Below are 24411 nucleotides of genomic sequence, written 5' to 3'. Positions count from 1 at the left end.
GAACTATATATATATATATATTATATTATACGGTAATTTTTAATTATATTATAACTAAAATATTATTATTTATTATATAATCTTATAATATATTTTATAATATTATAATTATATTAACCATTTTAATATTATTAATAATTTTATTACATTATATTACATTTTATATAGTATATTAATTATATTGATATATAAAATATTAATGTTATATATAACATAACGGTAATTTTGTCAACATGAAAATATTCATGTTGCATTCTATAGTATTCATAAAATTATAACAAAACAAATAAATTAACTTTCTTTTTCATTCCATTACCATTACCATTCTCATTCCCATTACTATTACCATTCCCCACTACAACTAAATACAACCTAAGTTGGAAAATAATATGCAGGAGTATCTAAATTGTCATAGCAGGTGAGTGTTATGTGAGAATATCCAAAAGTATCTTGAGTTTTAGTTAAATCCAAGAATACTCGTATGTTTTTTATAATCTAAAAAGTATCCTTAGATTTTTTATATTATCTGAAAATTATCCTCTACGTTTTCTAAAAGAGTTAAAAGAAAATAACTTTAATTGATCAAAACTTTTGAAATACCAAAATTAGATTAACTTTAACCATTAATTATGTAAAATTAGATTTCAAAACTAAATAAAATCAAGAAAACAAAAAAGGCAATGGCCGTGTTTAGAATTGATCTTTTTTTTTTTACGTTTTTCGAGAAAAAAATGAAAACGTTTCCAAAATTACATTTGACGCAATAAAGATAAAAAACGGAAATGAAAACGATTTTTTGGTTTAGTGTAAAATGAGAGAGAAATGAAAAACGACTTTTAGTCATTTTTCATTTTTTGTTTTCGTTTTCTCCTCTCTCGAGCAGATAGAGAGACATTAATGGGTTTTTTTATACTGAAAACAATCTCTTGATAAAACTACCAGACGCATTTTTAAAAATAATTTATGTATGAGATTGAAAACGTTTTCATTTTCATTTTCATATAAAAAATAAAATCATTTTGGAACGAGTTCCAAAGGCGCCCAATGTGTTTGCATGATCACGGAGTAGTATTCAGTGTAGTGTAGGGTGGAATGGATTTGACAAGTCTAAATTTGCTTCTTATGTGTCGATGGTAAGAATGCGAGATGTTGTGAGGAGCTCAACTAGTCTAATTGGTCAATTCTTTAAATTTAGTTTCTTAGCCGCTATTTGTTTCAACAACTCAAACCCAACAATTCAATTTAAATCATACTTTAGTATTTGTTAATACCTGATTTTGTACCAGGCCCATTCAAGGGTCCATGCCCAACCATGGCATCACGCGACGTTATTAGGCTCGTTTCGTTGACCCTAGCCACGCTCGGGGAACGCATGTGGGTTGTGGTTTGGTGGGCCATGTGTGATCAAGTAGGCTAATTTGTCATTTAATTCGATTCAATTTGAATCCTTCTTGGAAGGTTTTCAGAATTAATCGGATTAAATATAAATGAGTGATGGAGAATTCTCAAAAAGCCTTCATCTCGTCCTTTTGGAAGCCCAAAACTTCCTAAGTCCACACCTTAGAACCTCTTCCTCTTTGTCAAGATTGATTCTCAGTGTTTTGACTCCAACAAAGGCTCTGTTGGCACCAGACATGCCTAATGGAGGCTCCCTCTGTGGCAGGCATGTCTTCCGGAGCATCCTCTTCATATTCAAGTATGCCTAACGGAGTCCTTTTCGCGTCAGGCATCCTTCCTTTGGACTTCTTCTCGCCCAGCTCACCATCAGAGCAACCTTCGCTTAGAGCATGCTCACCCTTTAGAGCAGCTTCAACCGGAGCAGCTTCATTCGGAGCAACTTTCATGTCAAAGGCAACTTGATGGTTGCTTAGCCTATATCGTATAAACCATCTCTTACAAGGTCTGACATGCGATCAGATCTCCGAAAGAGGAAGTCAACAGAGAACAAAGTTAAGTCAAACACTCTTAAAAATTTCAAACCTTAGAACTCTTCACGTCAGCTTCAAATACGGAACTTTACCTCCAAGTCTTTCCATTTTCGGATATTTTCTTTGTCAATCCAGAAAGTCACCTGATCACTTTGTTCCAAAGGGAATTGTGTGTGCAGGTCTTCGTTAGAGGCGTCGTTGATTGGGCTTCAGAACAGCAACCATGAACCTTCCTTTCCATTTTCGGACCAACTCTCCTTCAGCCCCAGAAAGGCTTTTGATGACTTTGCTCCATTGGGATCGTGTGTACATGCTTCCTTCAGAGCGCCATTGATTCACGTCTAGAGCAATTTCCCATAAGTCTTCATTCCATTTTTGACCAATATCCTTTTCAACTCCGGAAAGGTGCCAGATGGTTTTGCCCCATCGTGATTGCTTGTGCATGCATTCATCAGAGCACGTCATATGAACATCCGGAGCTGCCGCCAAAATCCTACCAACTTCACCTATAAATACCCTCATATTCCTCATTCTAGATAACCTTAAACTTTTGAGGCCCCCATCTCCTTCATGTCACAAGGGTTAATCCATCATCATCACCACCCACTACTTTCATCCTCTTTAGATCACTTTATCTCTCTTCCTTCAGACTTTTCTAGTCTCTTGCTACAGAGACCTGAAGTTCTTCAAGCCCTTTAAAGTTCTTCAAAGCTTCCAAGTGTTGACAGCCTTGGAAACTCTTGCAAAACAATTTTTAATCCATTTCCACCACCATCTCAAAACTCTTCGAAGTTTCTTAGGCACTTTCGTGCAATATTCGAGTTTTCATTTTTGGGGTCACTTCCGCTCTCTGTCAGAGCAATTGCTCTGAGCGTCATTCTCACTCCCAGAGCAACACGCGCTGCTCTTGGAGTTCCCTTGACTATAGCCTTATCCACTTCTCAACTTCACTCTCACTCTCCTCTAAGCCTTATCCACCACTTGAGTCACTATCTTCACTCCTGAAGCAGCCCGCGCTTGTCTCCAGAGCACTGCTCTATCAAGGCACTATTAGTTTCCTTTTCTCCATCTCCATCAACTACTTGGTTGCACCTTCTACCATTCTTCATCTTCGGAGTTCTTTTTATTTGTGTTTGCATATTCTCTAACATATTTTGCAGGGCATTTTCGTCATTTCGGCAACAAAGAAAGTCCTAGGACACGTGTCTTTCGGCCTAATTTAGGCCTAGCCGAGCCCACTTCTTCGTCGGAGGTCCCGCCATCATCATCTACTTCAAAGCTTGGCCACGTCGGATCCGCTTCCGGCAACCTCTGACACGTCGACCCTCTGAATCTACCGGACCCTGACAATATTCAAATTGATGTTTCATAGAGAACTAAATGATGACAATTCAAATCATTCACAATGAGGTTTTATAAGATTTGTTACAAAACTCTAATAACAGTTTTTAACACTTTATCCAAATATAGTTTGGATTTTATTTCCAATTCAAATTACAATTTATTTGCGTATCCTAACACCGGTTTAAATCGCAATTCAAATTATCACAGTTCAAATGATCACAATTCAAACCAAATCACACAATCCTAACAACCCTTAGTCATTAATGTTTAAGGTAATGTTTAAATATTGATGATTAAGCGTATTTATGTCATTTTCAACAATTTAACAACTTACAAGGTTATATTTTACTTCTTTTACAACACTTAAGATATAATTTTGAGATAATTTAAAAACATAAAAGATACTTTTTGAATTACAAAAAACACAAGGATAAATGTTAGATTTATCTTAACCTGAATGGGTACTTTTTAAATTTTCTCGCGTTTTTGTCTTTTTTTTTTTTAAATTTTTTTTATTTATCTGTAGACTTACAGTCAAATGCCAATCTCTGATTTCTTAAAATAATGGAAGCGAATGAAGTGATTCAGTGGCGATATGATAGTATCACTCCAACTGCAAACCAAAAATTAATGCCCTCTATTTCTCTCTTTCAAATCCAGTTTGGAGACTGGTCATTCAGAAACCTAGGAAGAAAACATGAAAATCAGCTATAATGTAATGGGTTTAAACCAGTGCTTTTAACTATAACTTCTGAAATTTAATTTTTTTTGTGAAGAAAAACATCGTAATAGAATTAAAATCTTGCACTGTAACAGAACCCATATACCAAACAAGCCGTAGTCATTATGGAACATTAGCTATTTCCTTCATTCTTTTTCAAGAATCAACATCAAGGTGATAAGAACCACATCACCCTGCGTACTTTTGATGCTCATACTTGGATGATCATCATTGCTCGACATACTAAACAACCTCCCCTGATAATTTTTACCACTTTGCATCACATTAAACATTCTCTTTCTGTGCACCATTTCTAGTTCCAATATATGCATCAGATCTCAATGTTGGTGAGCCCTGCAAATGGGTCCCTTTTTCCTACCTTCCCACAATCAGCAATAATAAAAAAAAATATGCTCCAAAGTTTCTATTGCACTCTTCATTCATATTGATTCAAACCCGTATATTGCACTCTCTAATTTGGCAAATGGTTTGGTTGAATTTGCATTCTCTTACGTCTCTATCTAAAATTGTCCATTGGTAACCTTAACAATCTAAATTATTCAAACAGGTATCAAAACTGCTGGATCAACTCCTAAAATCTACACTCAGATTAACAAAAAATACAAGCAAAACATTCCATGCAATAAGAGGAAGTGTTTTTTCTGAGACTATTCGATTCAATCACTACCAGTCCATTCCTTCCAGTCCTTGTCGACATATTTTTGTGCCCATTTGACTGCCGCTCGAGCTGCTTGTGATGCACCAGGCAAGCCCCTTTCATGAACTGTATCAGCCATATCGATGAAAGGAACGACCAGGAGCGTACCTGGACCACCATACTCGGTGTGTAAGAAGGTACCGAATATCTGTCATAAAGAATATCACCATGAGACCGGTAGAATTCATTTGTACTTCTACCCAAATAACACCAACAAGCAGGGAATGTTTCTTAAATCCAACAATGTCTAACGCTCAGTTGGCATTGTCTTTAGGAAGGTTTTTTGGTTTTTGCACAATGTTCCATGTAGAATTGAGTTTGGTAAAATTACTTACTGCTGACCTATACACATTTCAGAAAAACCAATGCACTTTAAACAAATTTGAGAAGTTAGTAATAGATAGCTTTTGAATTGTAATTGACCAAAAATCAACAAAAAAGCAAAAAATTAGAAGCATAATCAATCCCAAACGAAGCAAAAGTACCTCAGTGCAGATATCTACAACTTCTTCCACCGAGTCTTCATAGATATCTTTCTTGGACAGCTTGCTGAGGAGATGAGTCCTGAATTTATCTGTCTCCTATCAAGTGGTTGAGGAAAGATTTCAGAAAGCAAACAAAAAAAGATAAAAAGGAAACATTGGACAAAAAAAGATAAGAGAAACTTACAGCCTCAGCGAATTCAGGAATCGGGTCGGGAAATTTGTACTCTGCTGCGGCTCTACAAATCTGATTGGTGGCCCGGGAAATTGACTGCGGCACTGTCTCTGCCTTTGTTCTTTCAGGATAAAAAGAGGAACTTTTGAAACTTACTCCACTTGAGCAATTGGAAGGGAAGCATAATGAAACCCCACTAGCCAGAGAAGAATAAGATGAAACAAGTGGTCGGGATGGCTCGAGTTTTGAAGGAGCAATGGGTAGCACAGTAGCTATTATTCTACAACCCATTTCTGGCGCAAAACCTCCTCTGTATTAAGCTTAAAAAGGAAAAAAAACAAATAAAATCAATCCCCACCACATTATATTTAAACATTATCAAAGCTATGCTGCAAAAAACTATGCAAAAGGACAGAAAGTATCGGCAGTTTTTTGATAAATGGCTAATTTAGGAGTTATTTTTATTTTTAGGAAAGTTTGCTCTTTGGCTATTTTTATAAAGTATAATTTAGGAGTTTAGTTTTTTTTCCTTTTCTATAAAAAGGCCCTGTACTGATTTAATCAAATAATAAGAAAAATTCTTCTGAGCCCTAATACACGCTTACATGGTATCAGAGCCCTGGTCAGAAAATGGCTGGGAATAGATGGACTACCGCCAGGCCATGACCGGCCAAAAGAGGTCTTCCACGACCGCCGGAGATGGGTCGACTACGTCTGAGGGCGGTGCAGAATCGGCAGCAAGAGAAGGCATGATTTCTGGAGGAAACCCTAGCAGCGGCGGCGGTGGCCTGATCCCTAGTAGCAGTAGCCACGATTTGTTCGGCTCTTTCTCATCCTTTCAATTGACAGGGCAGAAACTTAATGGCCAGAATTTTTAGAGTGGGCTCAATCCATGAAACTAGCCATTGATGGAAGGGGAAAACTTGGCTATTTAACAGGAGAACGTGAGAGACCAGCCACTGGAGATCCTGGGTTGGCGACATGGAAATCTGAAAATTCATTAGTTATCGCATGGCTGATCAATTCTATGGAACCAGCTATCGCAAAACCACACATGTTTTTTACCAACCGCTAAGGATGTTTGGGAAGCGGTTAGAGAGATGTATTCTGACCTAGAGAATTCATCTCAAATATTTGAGTTAAAAACAAAGCTATGGAGTTCCAAGCAAGGCAGCCGTGATGTTACTACTTATTACAACGATATTGTCACCTTGTGGCAAGAATTGGATTTGTGTTTATGAAGATGATTGGGAGTGCCCGGTTGATAGTGTTAAGCACAAGAAAAGAGAATAGAATGAGCGCGTGTACAATTTCCTTGCTGGTCTCAACCAAGAGTTAGATGAAGTCCGTGGTCGCATTCTTGGAAGGAAGCCACTACCCTCGCTTAGAGAAGTGTTTTCTGAAGTGCGTAGAGAAGAGGCTCAAAGGAAAGTGATGATTGGGAAAACTGCACATGACTCCGAAGGGTCGGCTCTTGCGTCGAGAAGTAGTGATGGTGAAGGAAGAAGTAACAAGAAACCGTGGTGTGATTACTGCAAGAAACCATGGCATACACGTGAGACTTGTTCGAAGATCCATGGTAAGCCTGCTAATTGGAAGAAAAAACAACTGGAATTCCCGAGCTAATGTTACTGATTCAGGAAAGGAGTCCTCTTTAGGAGTGCAACCATTCACGAAGGAACAGCTAGAGCAAATCTGTAAAATCCTCCAATCCCAAAACCTTGTCAATCCTACTCCTTCTGGTTACGTGGCAAAAAAGGGTAACCATTTTTTGTCCTCATGTCTTAATGTTGAGTCAAGTGTCTCTTGGATAGTCGATTCTGGTGCTACAGATCACATGACTGGCTGCTCTAAATCCAGTTGTAGGGAATCAAAGAGTCAAGATAGCAGATGGAACCTTTTCGGCAGTGGCCGGGAAAGGGTCTATTGTTATCTCATCCAATATTACACTTCTTGACGTTCTTCACGTTCCTAAATTGTCCTGTAATCTTCTTTCAGTCAGTAAATTTATTCATGATCAAAAGTGTCGAGCTAATTTCTCGTCATCTGGCTGTCTGTTTCAGGATTTGACTTCGGGGAGGACGATTGGCAATACTAAGAAGTTGGTGGACTCCATTTTTTTGACACTAGATATGACTCAAGTAGGCAACCCCGGAGGACTTGTCTCAATTCTATTTATGTTCTTGATTCAAGTGAAATAATGTTATGGCATTATCGTTTAGGACATCCAAATTTTCATTATTTAAGACACTTGTTTCCAAAACTTTTTATCAATAAAAATCCATCTTTATTTCAGTGTGAGATTTGTGAATTTGCGAAACATCATCGAACTTCTTTTTCTACTCAACCATATAAAGCCACTAAACCATTTACTATGATTCATAGTGATGTTTGGGGCCATATCGGATTAAAATAGTAACAGGAAAGAGATGGTTCATTACTTTTATCGATGATCACACACGTGTCACTTGGGTGTTCTTACTTCATGACAAGTCTGAAGCTGAAACTGTGTTTAAAAACTTTTACAACATGATATTAACACAATTTCAAACACAGATTCAGATTTTCAGAAGTGATAATGGTAAAGAATATTTTAACCAAATCTTAGGGATCTTTTTTACCGAAAAAGGCATTGTTCATCAAAGCTCCTGTACCGACACTCCACAACAGAATGGAGTTGCAGAGAGGAAGAATAAACATCTCTTGGAGGTTGCTCGGTCTTTAATGTTTTCAACCTCAGTTCCAAAATATCTGTGGGGTGAGGCAATTCTGACAGCTACATATTTAATCAACAGAATGCCTACAAAAATTTTGAAATTTCAAACCCCATTGGAGCAACTTAAGAGATGTTTTCCTTCTTCTCATCTCACTTATGATCTTCCCCTTAAAGTTTTTGGGTGTACAGCGTTTGTTCACATTCATGGCCACAGCAAGGGAAAATTAGATTCCCGGGCAAGAAAATGTGATTTTGTTGGGTATCCCTCCACTCAAAAGGGTTACAAATGTTTTGATCCACTCACAAGGAAGTTTTTCGTGTCCATGGATGTCACTTTTTTTGAAAACAAACCTTTTTTCTCAAACACTCATCTTCAGGGGGAGACATCAAGTGAAGATTCAAACGATGACTTGTTAATAAATGATGTTGTTCCTGTGCATTCTATGAGTCAAAATGATAAATTTGATAAAAGTAAAGAATCTGAAACCGTTTGTAAAGAATTTGAAACCATTTCTACTGTTTCTGAAAAAAGAGGGCCCGAACTTTGTGATAATACTGAAGCAGATGGAACAATTAATGATGTCTCAAATAGTGAAAATATGGATACTGTTCCTTTAACTATGCCCTTACAGAGTGAAACTCGGAAAGAGAACGAGATGTGTGCGAGGCAAGGTGGAATTGAGTTTAAAGGGAAAGTCTATAAGAGAAAGTATCCAAGACAGGAAGATAGAGCTCCCGATCCGAAGCAGAGCCATGAGCCTAAACCGATGACAAATATGGAAAATGAAGCTCAGTCAAGTAATTCTCTGTCCGAACCACAAAAAATTGCGTCTAATCGTTAGTCACTTGTCAAGTCAAATACATATGTTGATTTACCCATTGCCCTTAGGAAAGGTACTAGATCGTGCACCAAACATCCTCTTTATAACTTCTTGTCATATAAGAGTATGTCCCCATCATTTCAAGAATTTACTTCAAAGTTGTCCTGTGTCACTATTCCAAAAGATATACAAGAAGCTCTAGGTGTTCCAAAATGGAGGGAAGTAGTTCTTGAAGAGATGAGAGCTCTAGAAAAGAACAAAACTTGGGAAATCACAGAGCTATCTAAAGGTAAAACCCTGGTTGGTTGCAAATGGGTGTTTACAGTGAAGTATAAGGCTGATGGCTCTCTTGAAAGGTACAAAGCTCGGTTAGTTGCCAAAGGATTACCCAGACCTATGGCATAGACTACTCAGAAACCTTCTCCCCTGTTGCCAAACTGAATACTGTGAGAGTAATCTCTCCCTTGCGGTCAACCTTGAATGGGGTTTGTTCCAACTGGATGTTAAAAATGCATTCTTAAATGGAGATTTAGAAGAGGAAGTGTACATGGAAGCTCCTCCTGGTTTTTCTCACAGATTTGATGGAAAGGTCTGCAGGCTTAGGAAATCCTTGTATGGACTTAAACAGTCTCCTAGGGCCTGATTTGAGAGATTCACAAAGTTTGTGAAGAGTCAGAATTTCGTACAAGGATAGTCAGATCATACTATGTTTATAAAGAAATCACATGGGGGGAAGATGGTAGTGTTGATTGTTTATGTGGATGATATTATCCTCACAGGTGATGATGTTGAAGGCATGGAAGAGTTAAAAAAGGAACTGTCCTCTGAGTTTGAAATCAAGGATCTTGGTCAACTCAGATATTTCCTTGGCATGGAGATTGCAAGGTCAAGACAGGGGTTAGTGGTCTCACAACAAAAATATATTTTGGATCTCCTAGAAGAGACTGGGATGACAGGATGCAAGCCTTCAGACACGCCTATAGAGTTCAATTCCAAGTTGGGCGAAATAAAGGAAGGAGTGCCAGTAGATACAAGTCGATATCAGCGCTTGGTAAGGAAGCTGATTTATCTATCCCATACTCGCCCAGACATTTCATTTGTTGTTAGTCTGGTGAGTCAGTTTATGCATGCTCCCTATCAGGAACATCTGGAAGCAGTGTACAAGATTCTGAGGTACTTGAAAGCTACTCCTATGAAAGGACTTTTTTTTTAGGAAGAACAATCAACGGTTGGTTGTAGTTTATAAAGATGCAGATTGGGCTGGTTCGGTAACTGATAGAAGATCTACCTCTGCATATTGTACGTTTGTGTGGGGAAATCTAGTAACCTGGAGAAGCAAAAAACAGAGCGTAGTAGCGAGAATTAGTGCCGAAGCTGAGTACCGAGCGATGGCTCAAGGTGTGTGTGAGATTTTATGGGTGAAGAGACTTCAGAGTGAACTTGGCAGACCAGTTGAACTTCCTATGAAGTTGTTCTGTGACAATAAGGCGGCGATCAGTATTGCGAATAATCCAGTTCAACATGATAGAACTAAACATGTTGAGATTGACAGACACTTCATCAAGGAAAAACTTGAAGAAGGAGTTGTTTGCGTTCCATTCTTGCCTTCCAGTCAGCAGATCGCAGATGTCTTCACCAAAGGGCTCCTAAGGCAAAATTTTGAGTATTTTGTAAGCAAGTTGGGCATGATGAATATCTATGCACCAACTTGAGGGGGAGTGTCAGCAGTTTTTTGATAAATGGCTAATTTAGGAGTTATTTTTATTTTTAGGAAAGTTTGCTCTTTGGCTATTTTTATAAAGTATAATTTAGGAGTTTAGTTTTTTTCCTTTTCTATAAAAAGGCCTTGTACTGATTTAATCAAATAATAAGAAAAATTCTTCTAAGCCCTAATACACGCTTACAGAAAGTATATAAACTAGTGGGTGAAATGAAAACCAACATCATCCAGGCAAATAATAAACAGACAAAAATAAAAATCAGGAGATATCTCACCGGCCGATAAAGATTCTAGGCAATCACTCAGGGTTTTAGAGAGGAGAAAGACTCCCAATCGAAAGAGGGGTGTGGTGACAAGAAGGGCAAGACTTATCTGCAGAACGAAAGAATGATTAATTAGAGAAAAAGGATAAAACAAAAATGTTAGGACTAATCCGATAATGGTTCCCAACCTTTACGCCCAATTCCACTTTGATCCTTAAACTTAGAAAGTCCCAAACTTAACCCTGATCTATCAGTTTATTTTGGCTTTAATTTTTTCTATCAATTATTAATTTGTGTTAAAAAGAGGACAAAATATACACACAATGTTGATAGAAAATAACACTCTGGTTTACTAAAGAAAAAAAAAAAAAAAAACACTTGCTAATAGAACATCATCTATACCTCGTCATCTTTTTAACATCTAACTGATGAAAGGTTTAAAACTGTGATAAACTGATAGTTTGAGGCTGGTTAAGTTTGAGACGCTTTAAAACTCAAAAAGATCAAAAATTAGATCAGGGTAAAGTTCACGGATCATTTGTGAGATTAACCGAAAATATGGAAAGTACCATTACTGATAAAACAAGTAGAAACCATCATTGCAAGAAATTTGGCATATAATAGTGGCCATAATATTGGCTAATTGCAGCAACTAAGCCCATGACTAGACTTCCTTAGCCAGAGCTGAATCTCTTCATCAAAGAATTAAGAACTATAAAGCATAAACCCGAGATATTAACACCATTTATCAAGTTTTACAAGGTGAAAATTAATAAAATAAGTTCAGTCTAACCACCAGAAACAGATTACAAAAGGGAAAGAAACTTGCAAGATAGTGTCCCAAACTCTGTATCAAGCATTACTCGATAATATTAACACTTCTTACAAGGGCTCTTTCTTTTTTTTTTTTTTGACATATATAACCACAACACCCAATACACACACACACACACACACACACACACACACACACACACACACATAAATATAAATACACACACACACACACACACACATATCTAGAGACTTTAAAGACAACCAAGAAACAGAAAACCTTACGAATACAAAGAAGAATTTTTTTTGTTTTTTTTCCGGAGTTACATATTTTCTACACTAATAAGAGTCTGAAAATTAACGAGAATAAAAAGAACCACTATCTTCAAATACTCTAAATGAGCTATTTCATTCCAATCGATTACAAATAAAAACGCAAATGAGAAGTTAAAACGATTGCAACTCGAGAAAAGATAATTGAATGGGAAAAAAAATAAATAAAAATTTTTGAGGAAAATGAAAAGCAATACCTTCAAGAAGTGAGAATAGAGATAGAGCTTCTTGTTTTTCTCCAGTGGGTTTGGTAGCTTAAAGAAGAAAACCCCTCTTCTCTCTCTTGTGTTTGGAGGGAGGGAAAGTCGGACTGAGAGTGAAATAAACGGATTTTTATCTACTGAATAACTTGGGGTTTTATTATTTGTTTTTTAAAAAGAAAAAAACATTCGAGACTAGACACGCTAAAACGAAGCAGCGGTTTCCGCCGTAAAAGAATAAAATAAAATAAAAGGATTATTTGCATCCATACCCTTTGTTTTGAAAGTTCTCATTACTCAACCCCAGACTTTAAATTTCTTCCACTTTATCCCCTCAGTTTCATTTTCTATTAAAACCAAATAGAAATATAGCACATGCGTTCATCTGGGAGTTCTACGAGGGTATCGTAGTTGAACTTTTGCTTATTTGCACTCTGTCTCTTAAACTTTAACGACGTCTTCACTTTATTTTATAAACTTTTTTATAGTTCTCACCAAACTATCTTAAATTTTAAAATCTCTTACTTTACTCCCTTTGTTTAATTACAATTGGTACTCGCTCACTCACCTCTGTTACAATTCGACCTTGTTATTTGAATTATTTCCATTGATTTGATTCATGGGGAGACCAATTTATACAAAATAGGAATTTTATGAGAAAAGAAAGCAAATATCCTTTAGAGTAAATGAGTTTAAATTTTTACTCTTTACTCTTAATTAATACCATTTTAGTCAAATAGCTATATTTTTCAAAAATGTATTAAGCAAGAGTAAATGATAAATATCTGACATGCAATCTAGGGGTAAGTTTAGCAATTTGCTCGAACTTTATTGATCCAGATCAAGCCCATATTTGTAGACAAGCTAGACAAATTCGCATCATAATTCTAATTGCAATGTAAGTTGCAGCCAATGATGAAAAGATAAATATTAATGGAAATAACGGTACTTAGATTTTATGAAAATATCAATATCGTTAGAAATTAACGTAAAATACACAAATTTATCCTAAAACGCTTTGTCAATATATGCTAATATACGCAAAAAATTTTCACAAAATACTTGTCATTTAACCTTGCAGTTTTCAAAGTAAGTCAAATTTAGAGTTTGGAGTAATATGGTGGGAACTATAAAAAAGTTCAAATGGCAAAGTGGAAGTGACCTCAAACTTTAAGAGGTAAAGTGGATGCGACTCTAAACTTCAGGTGGCATGGGTGCATGTAACTCAAAATTCAATTACGATTTTACCATCATAAAATCCCCACCTGAGCGCATGTGCTAAGTGGGAGTATTTTAAAGTTCAGAGTATTATTGTGAGAATTTTTAATGATCAGGGAGTAAAGTGGGGGTGACTCTAAAGTTCAAGATGGATAGATATAAATAGTTCAAAATATAAATAGAAAGGATTGCACATTTCCTCCCGAACTTGTATAGTGTTTTGGTGACTTCTCCATTAAACCTCCAAGTTTCACAGTTTACCCATGACCATGCAAAAACTATTGCAATGTGCGTAGTTTCTAATTTTGTTATATTTTTTTTATCACATTTAAGAGATTGAGTGGACGTTTGGTTCATGGATTTAGAACCATGATTCAGAATCATTTGTGAGAGAAAATACTATAGTGAACCACGAACCATGATTCGAACCATGGCACGAATCTCCTTTTCAAACGCATGTTGAGAGATTTTCGTTACAATTTGTATTGGAGTATTGGAATTTTTCATCAAACGTGTTTTTCTCATCACTAATTTAACACTATAATTATTAAAATGGCATGCAACAAGTTGGAGAATAAAATGCAAAAAAAAAAAAAGAAGTTGAAGGACTAAGTTGTAAGAACACTAGAAATTTAGGAAAAAAATGTCCAAAATACCCATCAAAAGAGTTTTAGGATCGATTTTGAGTTTGGCCCTCTAAGAGTAGGAATTGTGTTACCGGAAAAAGAAATGAATATCCGCTTAAATTGTATGGGTCTTGTTTGTACCATCTATTATTGATTAATACCATTATAATTAAGTACTATATTAGCCAAAAATATATTAATTAAGAATAATGAGTAAACATTTAACTCATGCATTTCTAAGGGATAAGGGTAAGTGTAGTAAATTTTTTTATCTTGTTATTTACCTTTTACAACTTGAAATGACACAAAAACCCCTATCGTCCCTAGAAAAACCATTAAAAATTACCCTTTATTAGTAATTATGTTATGTATACTAAATTAAACTAATTAAACAAATTAATACCTCATTAATATAATATTATAGAAGAGTTTTGTTTCAAAAATCTTTTGATTTTTTAAGGTCCAAATTCAAAAGTCACAAGCTTAAATGGCAACCCCATAAAGTCCAAATTTACAAGTCACAAGTTTAAATGGCAACCCTATATTAAATAAGAGAGATAAAAACATTAATATTTTATGTTATAGCGAAACATGCTTTTAGTATCCTATGTTTTTAATAATATTAAAATGATATGTCAATATTTTTAAAAATATTTTTTTAGTATTCTAAAACTGATTTTTAAGACTAAAATGACCTTAATACTATTCTACTTAATTAACCAAAAACTAATAAATTTTAAAAAATCATGAAATTTTTTATTTTATTATTTTCTTTAAATATTAAAATATTTTTAGATTTTTTTTGAAAAATATTATTTCTATTCAATTAATAATAATGGTAGTTCAAATATTACAATTCTCAAAAATAAGTTTTAGGATATCAAGAATATCTTTTTAAAAATATTTACGTACTGCTTTAATAATATTATAAAAAAATATAAAATGATAAGGGTATGTTTCGTTATTTAGAATATCAAATGAGATATTTATTTTAAGAATTTGTCTTTAATTTTAAATCATAATTCTTAATTATTTATAATATTTTTTTTTATAAAAAATTTAAATTTTAAAAATCAAACGTCTTAAAAATATTTTATCTTTAAATAAAATTAACAAAATGGCTCACAAAAGAGAAAATACTAGAACTTCAATAGTAGCGAGATCGCCGCTGCTCCAAAACAAAGCATCAAACCAGTTACCAAAGTCACTTCTCAATACAAAGCGTAAGAAATCAGACTTTCCATTCTTCAAATTGAGAAGAAACAAGGTAAAGCCCTTTTGAAATTTCCAATTCTCTCTTCTTCGATTTACAGATTCGTTAAGAACAACAGTTGTTTAGATCTGGTTTCGATTTAGACGATCTGTTTGGTTTCGTCTGTTGGGTTTCTCTGATTGTGCTAGTTTGCAATACTATGATTTTTGGGGGCGAATTATAATTACTATGAGAAAATTAAGAGTTGAAACCATAAACTATTCTTTCGATTGGAGTTATTGAAATTCAAGTCTCTTTTTGCTAAGATATTGAAACTCAAGTCTCAATTGAATTGTTCTGTGCTTGTGAGAATCTGGGATAATTGGGATTTTAGCTGAATAAGCTAGTTTTGAAATTCAAGTCTCAATTGAATTTTTTTCCTCTTTAATTTGGGTAGAAAATGTGGTGCTTTTACAAGAAAACGGTAGTGGAATCTGTATATCTGATTGGCTAGTGGCTAGTTTTGTTTTTTTTTTTTTTTTGTTTTTTTTTAAAGAATCACTGAATGGGTTCACATTTTCTTGATTTCTAAATCATGTGTAGCCTTTAAAATTGAGAAGAAAGTAAACAACTTTCTTTTGTTCCTTTACATGATTTCAAAGGAGATATAGTTTGAGTTGATTTGTAATGTTTAGTTGAATAGTCCCTATCATTACTCTGTGAATTGTAAATTGAAGCCTCACTCTAATGACTATTTGAATAGTCTCTACGATTAATGTTTTAATTGAGTTGTGAGTAAATTGGTAAATACGGGAATTTCAATGATTTATAAAGTGATATTGTAATCGTTGATTTTTTGTTTGTTGAAAGTGACTCACTATTATGGTTTAGTTTAGTATGTAACAGAGTGCAAGTTTCTTGGTTGTTTTTTAGTATGTAGTGTGGAAGTTTCTGAGTTGTTTCTTACTTGGTAATTATGACTTACTAGTTTAGTATGTAATAGAGTGCCGGTTTCTGATTGTCATCTTTTAAGTTTAACAAAGCGTGAAAATTTCGGTTTATTAGTAGAATGTGCAGGCTTCCGAGTTCTTGTTTATTAGTAGTTGTGGAAATTTTTTAAGTAGTTTGTTTATACTTGGTAAATGTATGATTTAGTAGTTTAGTATGTAATGATGTGCTGGTTTCTGAGTTGTTGCTAAACCGTGCACATGCTCTGCTTTTTGTTGAAAGATAATGTCTAGTTTAGATTCTTTACAATGCAATATTTTGCAATTTCTTGGTTGTCATTTACGACTTTAGAGCATTTCCAATGCAATGCTATAATTGATGTGCCAATTGCAAATTTAGCATTTGAGTGTAAAAACACTCTCCAATGCAATGCTATTTGTTGTGCCAAATTTCCCATATGCTATACTTTGTGACAAATTTCCCACCAATATAGCATATAGGAAATTTAGCATTTGATTGCTATTGGTTGAAATGTTTACTTTTTCATGTACTCATTGCAACTTTTGTATTTTCTAATTATTTTTAAAATAAAAGTTTATTTTTACAACTTTCAAAGCTTAATGATTATGGGAAAAAGTAGATTTAGCATTTCAAATAGCATTATGCATTGGAGTAAAAATGAAAATAACATATCATATCATATTTTTTGATGTTAAATATATAATTAGCATTAGCATTTGCACTGGAAATGGTCGTAGCACATACCGCTGTGCAAGATAACTCATATACTTACGATAGTTCAGTATAATATCATACTAATTCCGTGATTTACCTTGCTGCCTAACTAATTTATTTACTGGTAATATATTATATTATCGGAGTTTTTGTTGCCTGAAAACTTTTTATTTACTGAATAAGTATTTTTTCCACTAGTTAGAAGTCTAGTCTTCTATTTAGTAGTTCTGTGTATAATCTGTTGTAATACGGATAACTGGAGAAATTCTCACAGTTCACAGGAAGCTGGAACTTGATCTTCTCGGGGCTTAAAATCCGGCAAGAAACAAACAATATACCCCCATTTTGCTTGGTGGTCGGCAATCGGATTTCAGAGGTTTCATTGTCTTCTCAAAGCAAAGGCAGCCATAAATGGATTTGATGGAGCTTTGGGCGATCTTTGGACCAGGTGTCGCTGGCGCAATCTTTGGTGCAGGTTGGTGGTTTTGGATCGACGCTGTTGTTTGCAGCTCCGTCAAAGTCTCATTTTTACACTACCTTCCCGGCATATTTGCATCATTGGCAGCTTTGATGTTCAATTGTGTTAGGAAGGACGATATTGACTACTCTCCCTACGAAGAAGGCGAGTGGAGGTTGAAGCTCTGGCTTTTCTTTGCCTATGTTGTGTCCTTTGTTTCTCTGGCGGCATCAGTCGGTCTCCTGATTCAAGATTCACTTGTGAAAACTGGCCCTTCAGTATGGACAGGAACAGCCGGTGTGTTGCAATGTGTGTTTGTGTTGGTCAGCGGGCTGATTTATTGGACTGTTCACTCTGAGTAACTTTGGAAATGGCTAAAGAAACCGTTTCTTCTTGAGCCTTAATGCCAAAAGTGAGAAGTCATTTGTGAATTTCCCAGTCTCGCTTTTACTTGTTATAATATTCAACCAGTTTGTTAAACGATAGTTTACCTTGTAAATGTTGTGCTAACAATCTTTTTTTCTTCTGCCCAAATAATACTTATATTGTCGATGAATGGTGGAAAAGAATTGAGCATTGTTTTTTTGCTATTTGTTTGGTCTTGAAATCTTGCGAAGCAAAGTTTTCCTAGTCTAGTTCTCTCCCTCTCTCTCTCTCTCTCTCTCTACACACACACACATACATATTTACCTTTCATGTTAATCGTTCATGAGATCTTGATAATCAGCTTTTTGGACATACAATCAGCCTGTCAATCTTTCCTTATCAAGTTCGAACCCAATGTTGTGGTGCTGTTGTGCCATCAGTACAATTACAGTTGGCTCCTTATCAATATGTCGTGACATAGCTAAGCAGAATAATTTTGACCATTCACCTTTCATGAACAAATGACGTGAATTCAATTTCAGAGTTACACAACCGTAAGCAAACTGAAGTCTGACTTCCGGGAAATCGTTAAGGTCTTCTTCTGTATTACCTGTACGACCGATGTAGCACAGTCGTGTGGTATCTCTATAAAGAGAAATTTCTTTCATTCCTGATCCGTTCAAAACGCGTCTAAACCCCACTCGATGGCAGTCCTTTCGCGTATGGTTGGCCGAAAGGACGTGCGTCAGGAGGCTCGCAGCTGGCTATACCGGGGACACAACGAGGATGGTTGCATATCAATTGTATGTGTGGTGGAACGAGATGGACAGAATATTGGCACACCTGTTTTTTTTCTTTTTTATAGAATGACGTTCTAAAAGTAAGAGATGTAATATGATATTTATTATTTATTTAATAAAAGAGTTTATTTATTATTTGATGTGCATATATTAATGAATATTTTATGAATATCAGTGAAAATTCTAGGATTATTTATGTGACCTTAAATATTATATATAATATTATATACGAGAGGATAATATTTAATGATAATAATCAAAATGATGTTCGTAATGAATTTAATTAAATATCAGAATCTTTAATTAAAACATTACTAATACATGCCAATCCTATTTAGAATGGAACGGTGTTATCTGCACTGTTAATATGGCGAGATATTAAGTGAGTGTAGTACGCATAATGAGATTATATGGAACATTGATACAAACACAATATGAATTTCTGATAATTTTCATTAAGCATAAAAATTTGAATTGAGTCCACCGATGGTCATATATAGAATGATATTAATTATGAGTTATTAGCAGACTCCTGTTTATGAATTTGTGTCTTTTAATTTACTCGGTGTGAATTTCGAGATGTTGAATCCTATTCCTTGTATTTTGGAGACACGACGAAGTGAGTAACTGAGAATGTTAATACACGAAATAGAATCCATTCCTTCTTAAGAAAGAAGCAGATAAATAATTATCTTGAGAATTGATTCGGTACTCAGACTAGTAGGAGCTCCAGTTCATGAATTTGTTTTATGAATCATTGTCCATTAAAGAATTAATGGTACTCAAGGATACATATGTAATTAGTGAGATTAAGAGATTTCGCCTAGCTCTAATTATGAATTATTTATGGAGGATTGATCTATATGAATTTGCTATATTAAATGGACACTTCACAGTGTATAAGTAAATTATATCTATGATTATAAGAGTGCAATTCCAAGTTTATAGTGTAGTAACTTTTAGAATTAATAGAATTATTTAATTAATTAAAGATTTTAATTAATTATTAATTTTATTAGAGCTTGAAATTATAGGTTCAAGTGTCCCCCTGTCGTTCTTGTAATCCTACAAGACACTAAGGGCAAAAATGAGAATTTTAAAATTATGGAATTCTAAATAAAGCGCTCAAGAATAATTAATTATAAATTAAATAATGTGATTATTTAAATTTAAATTTGAATTTTGAAACACACATGTGAAGGTGTTCACATAGTGTGAATGCCTAGGGCAGTGTAAATCTCTCTGAGATTCAGTTGATTGCTCTCCAAGTTATCTATTTGATTTATTTGATAAATTGTTCAATTGAAATTCAAATTAATTTAAGTTTAACTTAAATTTGAATTTGAGTCAAAATTGGACTGCATGATAAATGCAAAACTTTATCCTGCCCTATTCATACTGTATGTGCCTACCACAGGGAGATTCATACTGTATGCGCTTACCACAGGGAGGAATCTCCCTGTGGTGGCTAGCCATATAGGATAAAGGAGAGGGGGATTATCTTTCAAAAATTAAATTGAAAGTGGTAGATAATTATCAAGCTCTATCTTGAAGATAAAGTTTAGACTTTTTCTGCGAGTCTGACTACTACTCTATAAATAGGAGATTGCTATAAAATTGGAGAACACAATTTTTGCTCTCTCCTAGCTATGGTGGCCGAATTTTATATAGTAAGGAAAGGAAAAATTTTCTCTCAAATTTCACGTCGTGCATGTGTTGGTGTTCGTGGAAAACTTAAGTGTTTATTTTCTAATCCTATATTGTTTTAGGTGTGCCCACACACATGTCTTCGTAGTTTTTAGGAATTGACGAGGAAGATTTGGGTGCTCTAAACTTGTTTGAAGCAAGGAACTTTCGTGGTCAAAGAACTCAAGTTATCAACCTAATCATTCGCTAGGTATATAAATTAATTTGATTAATTTATTTGTACATAAATTAATGTAATTTATAGAGTATCTCAAACTTTTATGAAAATTTTTGTTATACACGATCCGCTAATTACACACTTCTGCATCCAAAATCGTTTTGGAAACCAACAATTGGTATCATAGCGGTCTATATACTATATTAATTTATGTTCTAATTATGCGATAATCAATGTTGTATTAAATATTTGATATTTAATTTGTATGTATGTGACGGGTAGGTACTTGCATTTATTTATGGATGTTTATATTGATTCATGTTGATGAATGTATTGATGATGGATTTGGTCATTAATTATATGGTTCTATGGATCGGTTATATTCATTTATTAAATTATTTGTAATTTTATTCGGCAATTAGAATTATTGTAATTCTATGATTTAGGTAGATTAGGGCAAGGAATCACAAGTCAAGAAGCTCGAAAAAAATTTGGAAGTGACGCCCTAAAGCACCTCAGATAGCCGCAGCCTGCACGCTGCAAAGCTGCGCCCTGCACCTGCCCAGACGCACCCCGCATGCGCCTAACCCGTGCCCAGTGTGCACAGCCGCACGGCCAGCATGGTCAATCAGGCCCCCTGCGGGCTTGAAGGGTTTTTGAAACCCTAGATGCACGTGCCATTAAACCCGGAAGAGTTCCAGATCCCGAAGATGAAGAGCAAAGCCGATGAAAGAAGAATTTAAAAATCAAAGACTGTTAATGTAAAGGGAGAAAATAATTATTGTAATTATTTATTTATTCGATTTGGTTGTATTAATTACTCGTTCAATATGGTTGTAATTTATATTTCGCATAAGAATCAGTCAAATGCGTCTTAATAGCAGATTGCATATTTTATACTTATATTTATTAGATGATTGTATATTATATGCCCATGCATATAACATGCCATATAGATATAGTATGTTTACTCATATGTGTTATAACATGACATGCATACACGAATATTATTTTATTTATTTAAAAGAGTTTTGAAGAATAAAATAGGAATCATGCACTAAAATTGATTTAAGTTGTAAAATTATGTTATATGTGAAATTGAATTTTAGAGTTAAATTTTAGAATTTCACATATCTAATAAATAAGTTGTTTATTTATTGGGATTTGAAAACTACAAGATGATTTTCAAATAAAATACATATTTGTAAAATATTGAGTGAGAGAGGGTTGTATGACAATACGACCCACTAGTCTCCATCGTTAGTTCAACACCATGAGATTCGAAAGGGGCTTTGCGGTGGCACCAAATATGCACTCCCTACAGAGATTGTTCTTTCAGATTAATATCAAGGTTGACTTCCTAGCGATAAGATTCAAAGATGTATTTCCAGTTTGACCTACCCAATGACGACACTCCGAAGTTAAGTCTGTAGAATCTGAAACGATATGTTACACTCATGACAATATCACCTAATTTGTTGATTATATTTTGACCAAAATAATAGTAGTTCATAAATATGAAAATATGAGATATTTTGATTATATTTATTAATTGAAAAGGTCTCGGTTCAATTTGTGAATATTTTGACCTACCATACGGCGGCACTATATTCGTGGTAAATTGGATTATCGTTGGCACCTAAAATTAAAACGTGATTTATGTATTTTCATGTGCATCACGCATCATATTTTATTGTGCCAAAAACTCACATGTCCTGATATTCGTGCACAAAAAATTGACTAGATGAGTACTCTATTTATTTTCAGTAATATGTCTAATCCTATAATCTCACTACTCGCGACTGAAAAACTGGGCGAAGATAACTATACGAAGTGAAAAAGTAACATGAATATCTTACTATTTGTGATGACCATTAGCTCGTCCCTCTAGAGGAATGTCTTCAAGAGCCCGTGACAAATTTATCTAAAGCCGCAAGGGAGCATTATGATTATTAGATCAAGGCCAACAACAAAGCAAAGTGCTATATGTTGGCCAGTATGAGTGACGTGCTTCGCAAGAAGCATGAGGAGATGAAGACTGTATATGAGATTATGGAGTCTCTAGAAGCCATGTTTGGCGCTCCTTGAGAGAAGGCCTGTTTAGATGATGTAAGGGCTTTTATAAATAACAAGATGAAGAATGGCACATTCGTTAAGGTACATGTTTTGAATATGATTGAGCACCTCCACGAGACTGAAGTCAATGGTGTCAGGATCGATGAAGCCACCCAACTTGGCATCATCTTGGAAAGCCTACTCCCGGCCTTTCAACAGTTCACTAGCAACTATGTTATGAACATAAGGAAAGCCAACTTGATCGAACTATTGAATGACCTGTAAAACTTTGAATCCACCAAAAAAGGTAAAGGAGGAGAATCAAATGTTGATGTTGCTGTTGGATCTAGTAAGAATAAGAGAAAGAACCAGAACCAGGGAAGGGAAGAACAAAAAGACCAAAAAGAAGGGCTCCGACTAGAAACCTAAAGGAAAGTGTTTCCACTACAACGGAGATGGGCACTGGAAGAGAAACTGTAAAAAGTATCTTGAGGAGCTCAAGAAAAAGAAAGAACAAGGTAAATCAGATTTGCTAGTTCTTGAAACATGTTTAGTAGAGGGTGATGTCTCAACTTGACTAGTTGATTCAGACGCAACTAATCATGTTTATTTTTCTTTGTAGAGTCTTAGTTCCTACACTGAGCTAGCCAATAGGGAATACAAAATGAAAGTGGGCAATGGTGCACGAGTTTCGGCAAAAATAATAGGAGAAGTTAGACTTATGGTTTAGGAAAAATAAATTTTTAGTTTTGAACAATGTTTATTTGATTCTAGGCATTCATAGAAATTTGATTTCTGTAACTAGGCTATTCGAACAATTATTTAAAGTCTATTTTGATAATGAATTTATTCATATTTCTCAAAATAGTTTTAATATTTATTCTGGACGTCTGAATGATGGTTTATATTGTATAAAACAAATACCTAATTCACTGCTTAACACTAAAATGTTCATGGTTGCCGAACCTAAGAATAAGAAGCAAAGGATCTTTGATGATAATAACACATATGTGTGGCATCTTAGGCTTGGTCATATTAACCTAAATAGGATTGAAGGACTGGTAAAGGATGTTCCTTTACGTGAACTAAAAATGGTGAGCTTCCAGTATGTGAATCTTTTCTGGAAGGTAAAATGTAACATCCTAATTTTCAGACTTAAACTTTTGTGTTAATTTTGTATGAAAGAATTGTAAGAGAAATGATAAAAGAGTTTAAGGACTAAATTGCAAGGCTTTAGGGGGGCATGATTGAAAGAATTTTCGTAGTTGGGGGCCATATTGCAATATTAAAAAAAAAAAAAAAAAAACCCAGGGCCAGCTGCCCTTTCACGTGGCATGGCGGGACCCTCAGCCATGCCCCTCATCTCCCTTCTCTGGCCACGTTGAGGTGGGGGAAGGAGTAACATAGGAAGGAAAAAAAAATTTGACTTTCTCAATCTCTCCCAAAACCTCAACTCCATTTGATGTTTCTCACTCTTCCTTTCTCATCTTCCCATCCGACTCTCTCTCTCCCTCGATCTCCCTTCCAGGAAAAAAAAAAAGAAAAGAAGAGCCTTGATTTGGTTAGAAAACAAATGGCTTTCTTCAAAATTCCATAGGTAATCCGGTTTTGGGATTAATTGTGTAGAAGCTTGAAGTATTGAAGGTGGTTTTCCAAGATCAAAGAGGTATGAGACTTTGATTTCGTTTATCCTTTGTTTCCAAATCCAGTTTTTGGTTCAAATTTCGGATTTTGATAAGTTTTTCTAGGTAATCCGAATCCTAGGAGATTTCTTGTAGGGTATTCTCTTATTTCCTTTTCTAATCCGAAAATTTGATTTTTGCCTTGATGTTTTCTTTCGTTTTGTGGCTGGATTCTGTGGATTTTAAAGTTACAACCTTATTTGGTTTTAGAAAAGTTGAACCTTTAGCTTCCCTCAAAAACCCATTTTCCGATTCCTTTAAAGGGCCCAACTT

General features: G+C 34.9%; 2 protein-coding genes across 2 annotated transcripts; one reads left to right on the top strand and one right to left on the bottom strand.

Moving 5' to 3' along the window:
- Window positions 1–4409: 4409 nt before the first annotated feature.
- Window positions 4410–12348, bottom strand: LOC21405767 (protein PLASTID REDOX INSENSITIVE 2, chloroplastic). Its single transcript, XM_010104811.2, has 5 exons — window positions 12193–12348; window positions 10901–10997; window positions 5381–5688; window positions 5197–5292; window positions 4410–4859 (listed from the first exon to the last, which is right to left on the bottom strand). The coding sequence occupies exons 3-5, from the start codon at window positions 5657–5659 to the stop codon at window positions 4671–4673; spliced, it is 564 nt and encodes a 187-aa protein (XP_010103113.1). The 5' UTR covers window positions 5660–5688; window positions 10901–10997; window positions 12193–12348; the 3' UTR covers window positions 4410–4670.
- Window positions 12349–15170: 2822 nt separating this feature from the next.
- LOC21405765 (transmembrane protein 50 homolog) lies at window positions 15171–17961 on the top strand. Its single transcript, XM_010104809.2, has 2 exons — window positions 15171–15306; window positions 17189–17961. Exon 2 carries the CDS (start codon window positions 17326–17328, stop codon window positions 17731–17733), a length of 408 nt encoding a protein of 135 aa, XP_010103111.1. The 5' UTR covers window positions 15171–15306; window positions 17189–17325; the 3' UTR covers window positions 17734–17961.
- The last annotated feature ends 6450 nt before the right edge of the window (window positions 17962–24411 follow it).

This window comes from Morus notabilis, unplaced genomic scaffold (assembly GCF_000414095.1).
Source record: "Morus notabilis unplaced genomic scaffold, ASM41409v2 Scaffold277, whole genome shotgun sequence".
NCBI lineage: Eukaryota > Viridiplantae > Streptophyta > Magnoliopsida > Rosales > Moraceae > Morus > Morus notabilis.
The sequence above is the reverse complement of the archived record's forward strand: the minus strand, read 5'-3'. Positions and strand labels throughout refer to the sequence as shown.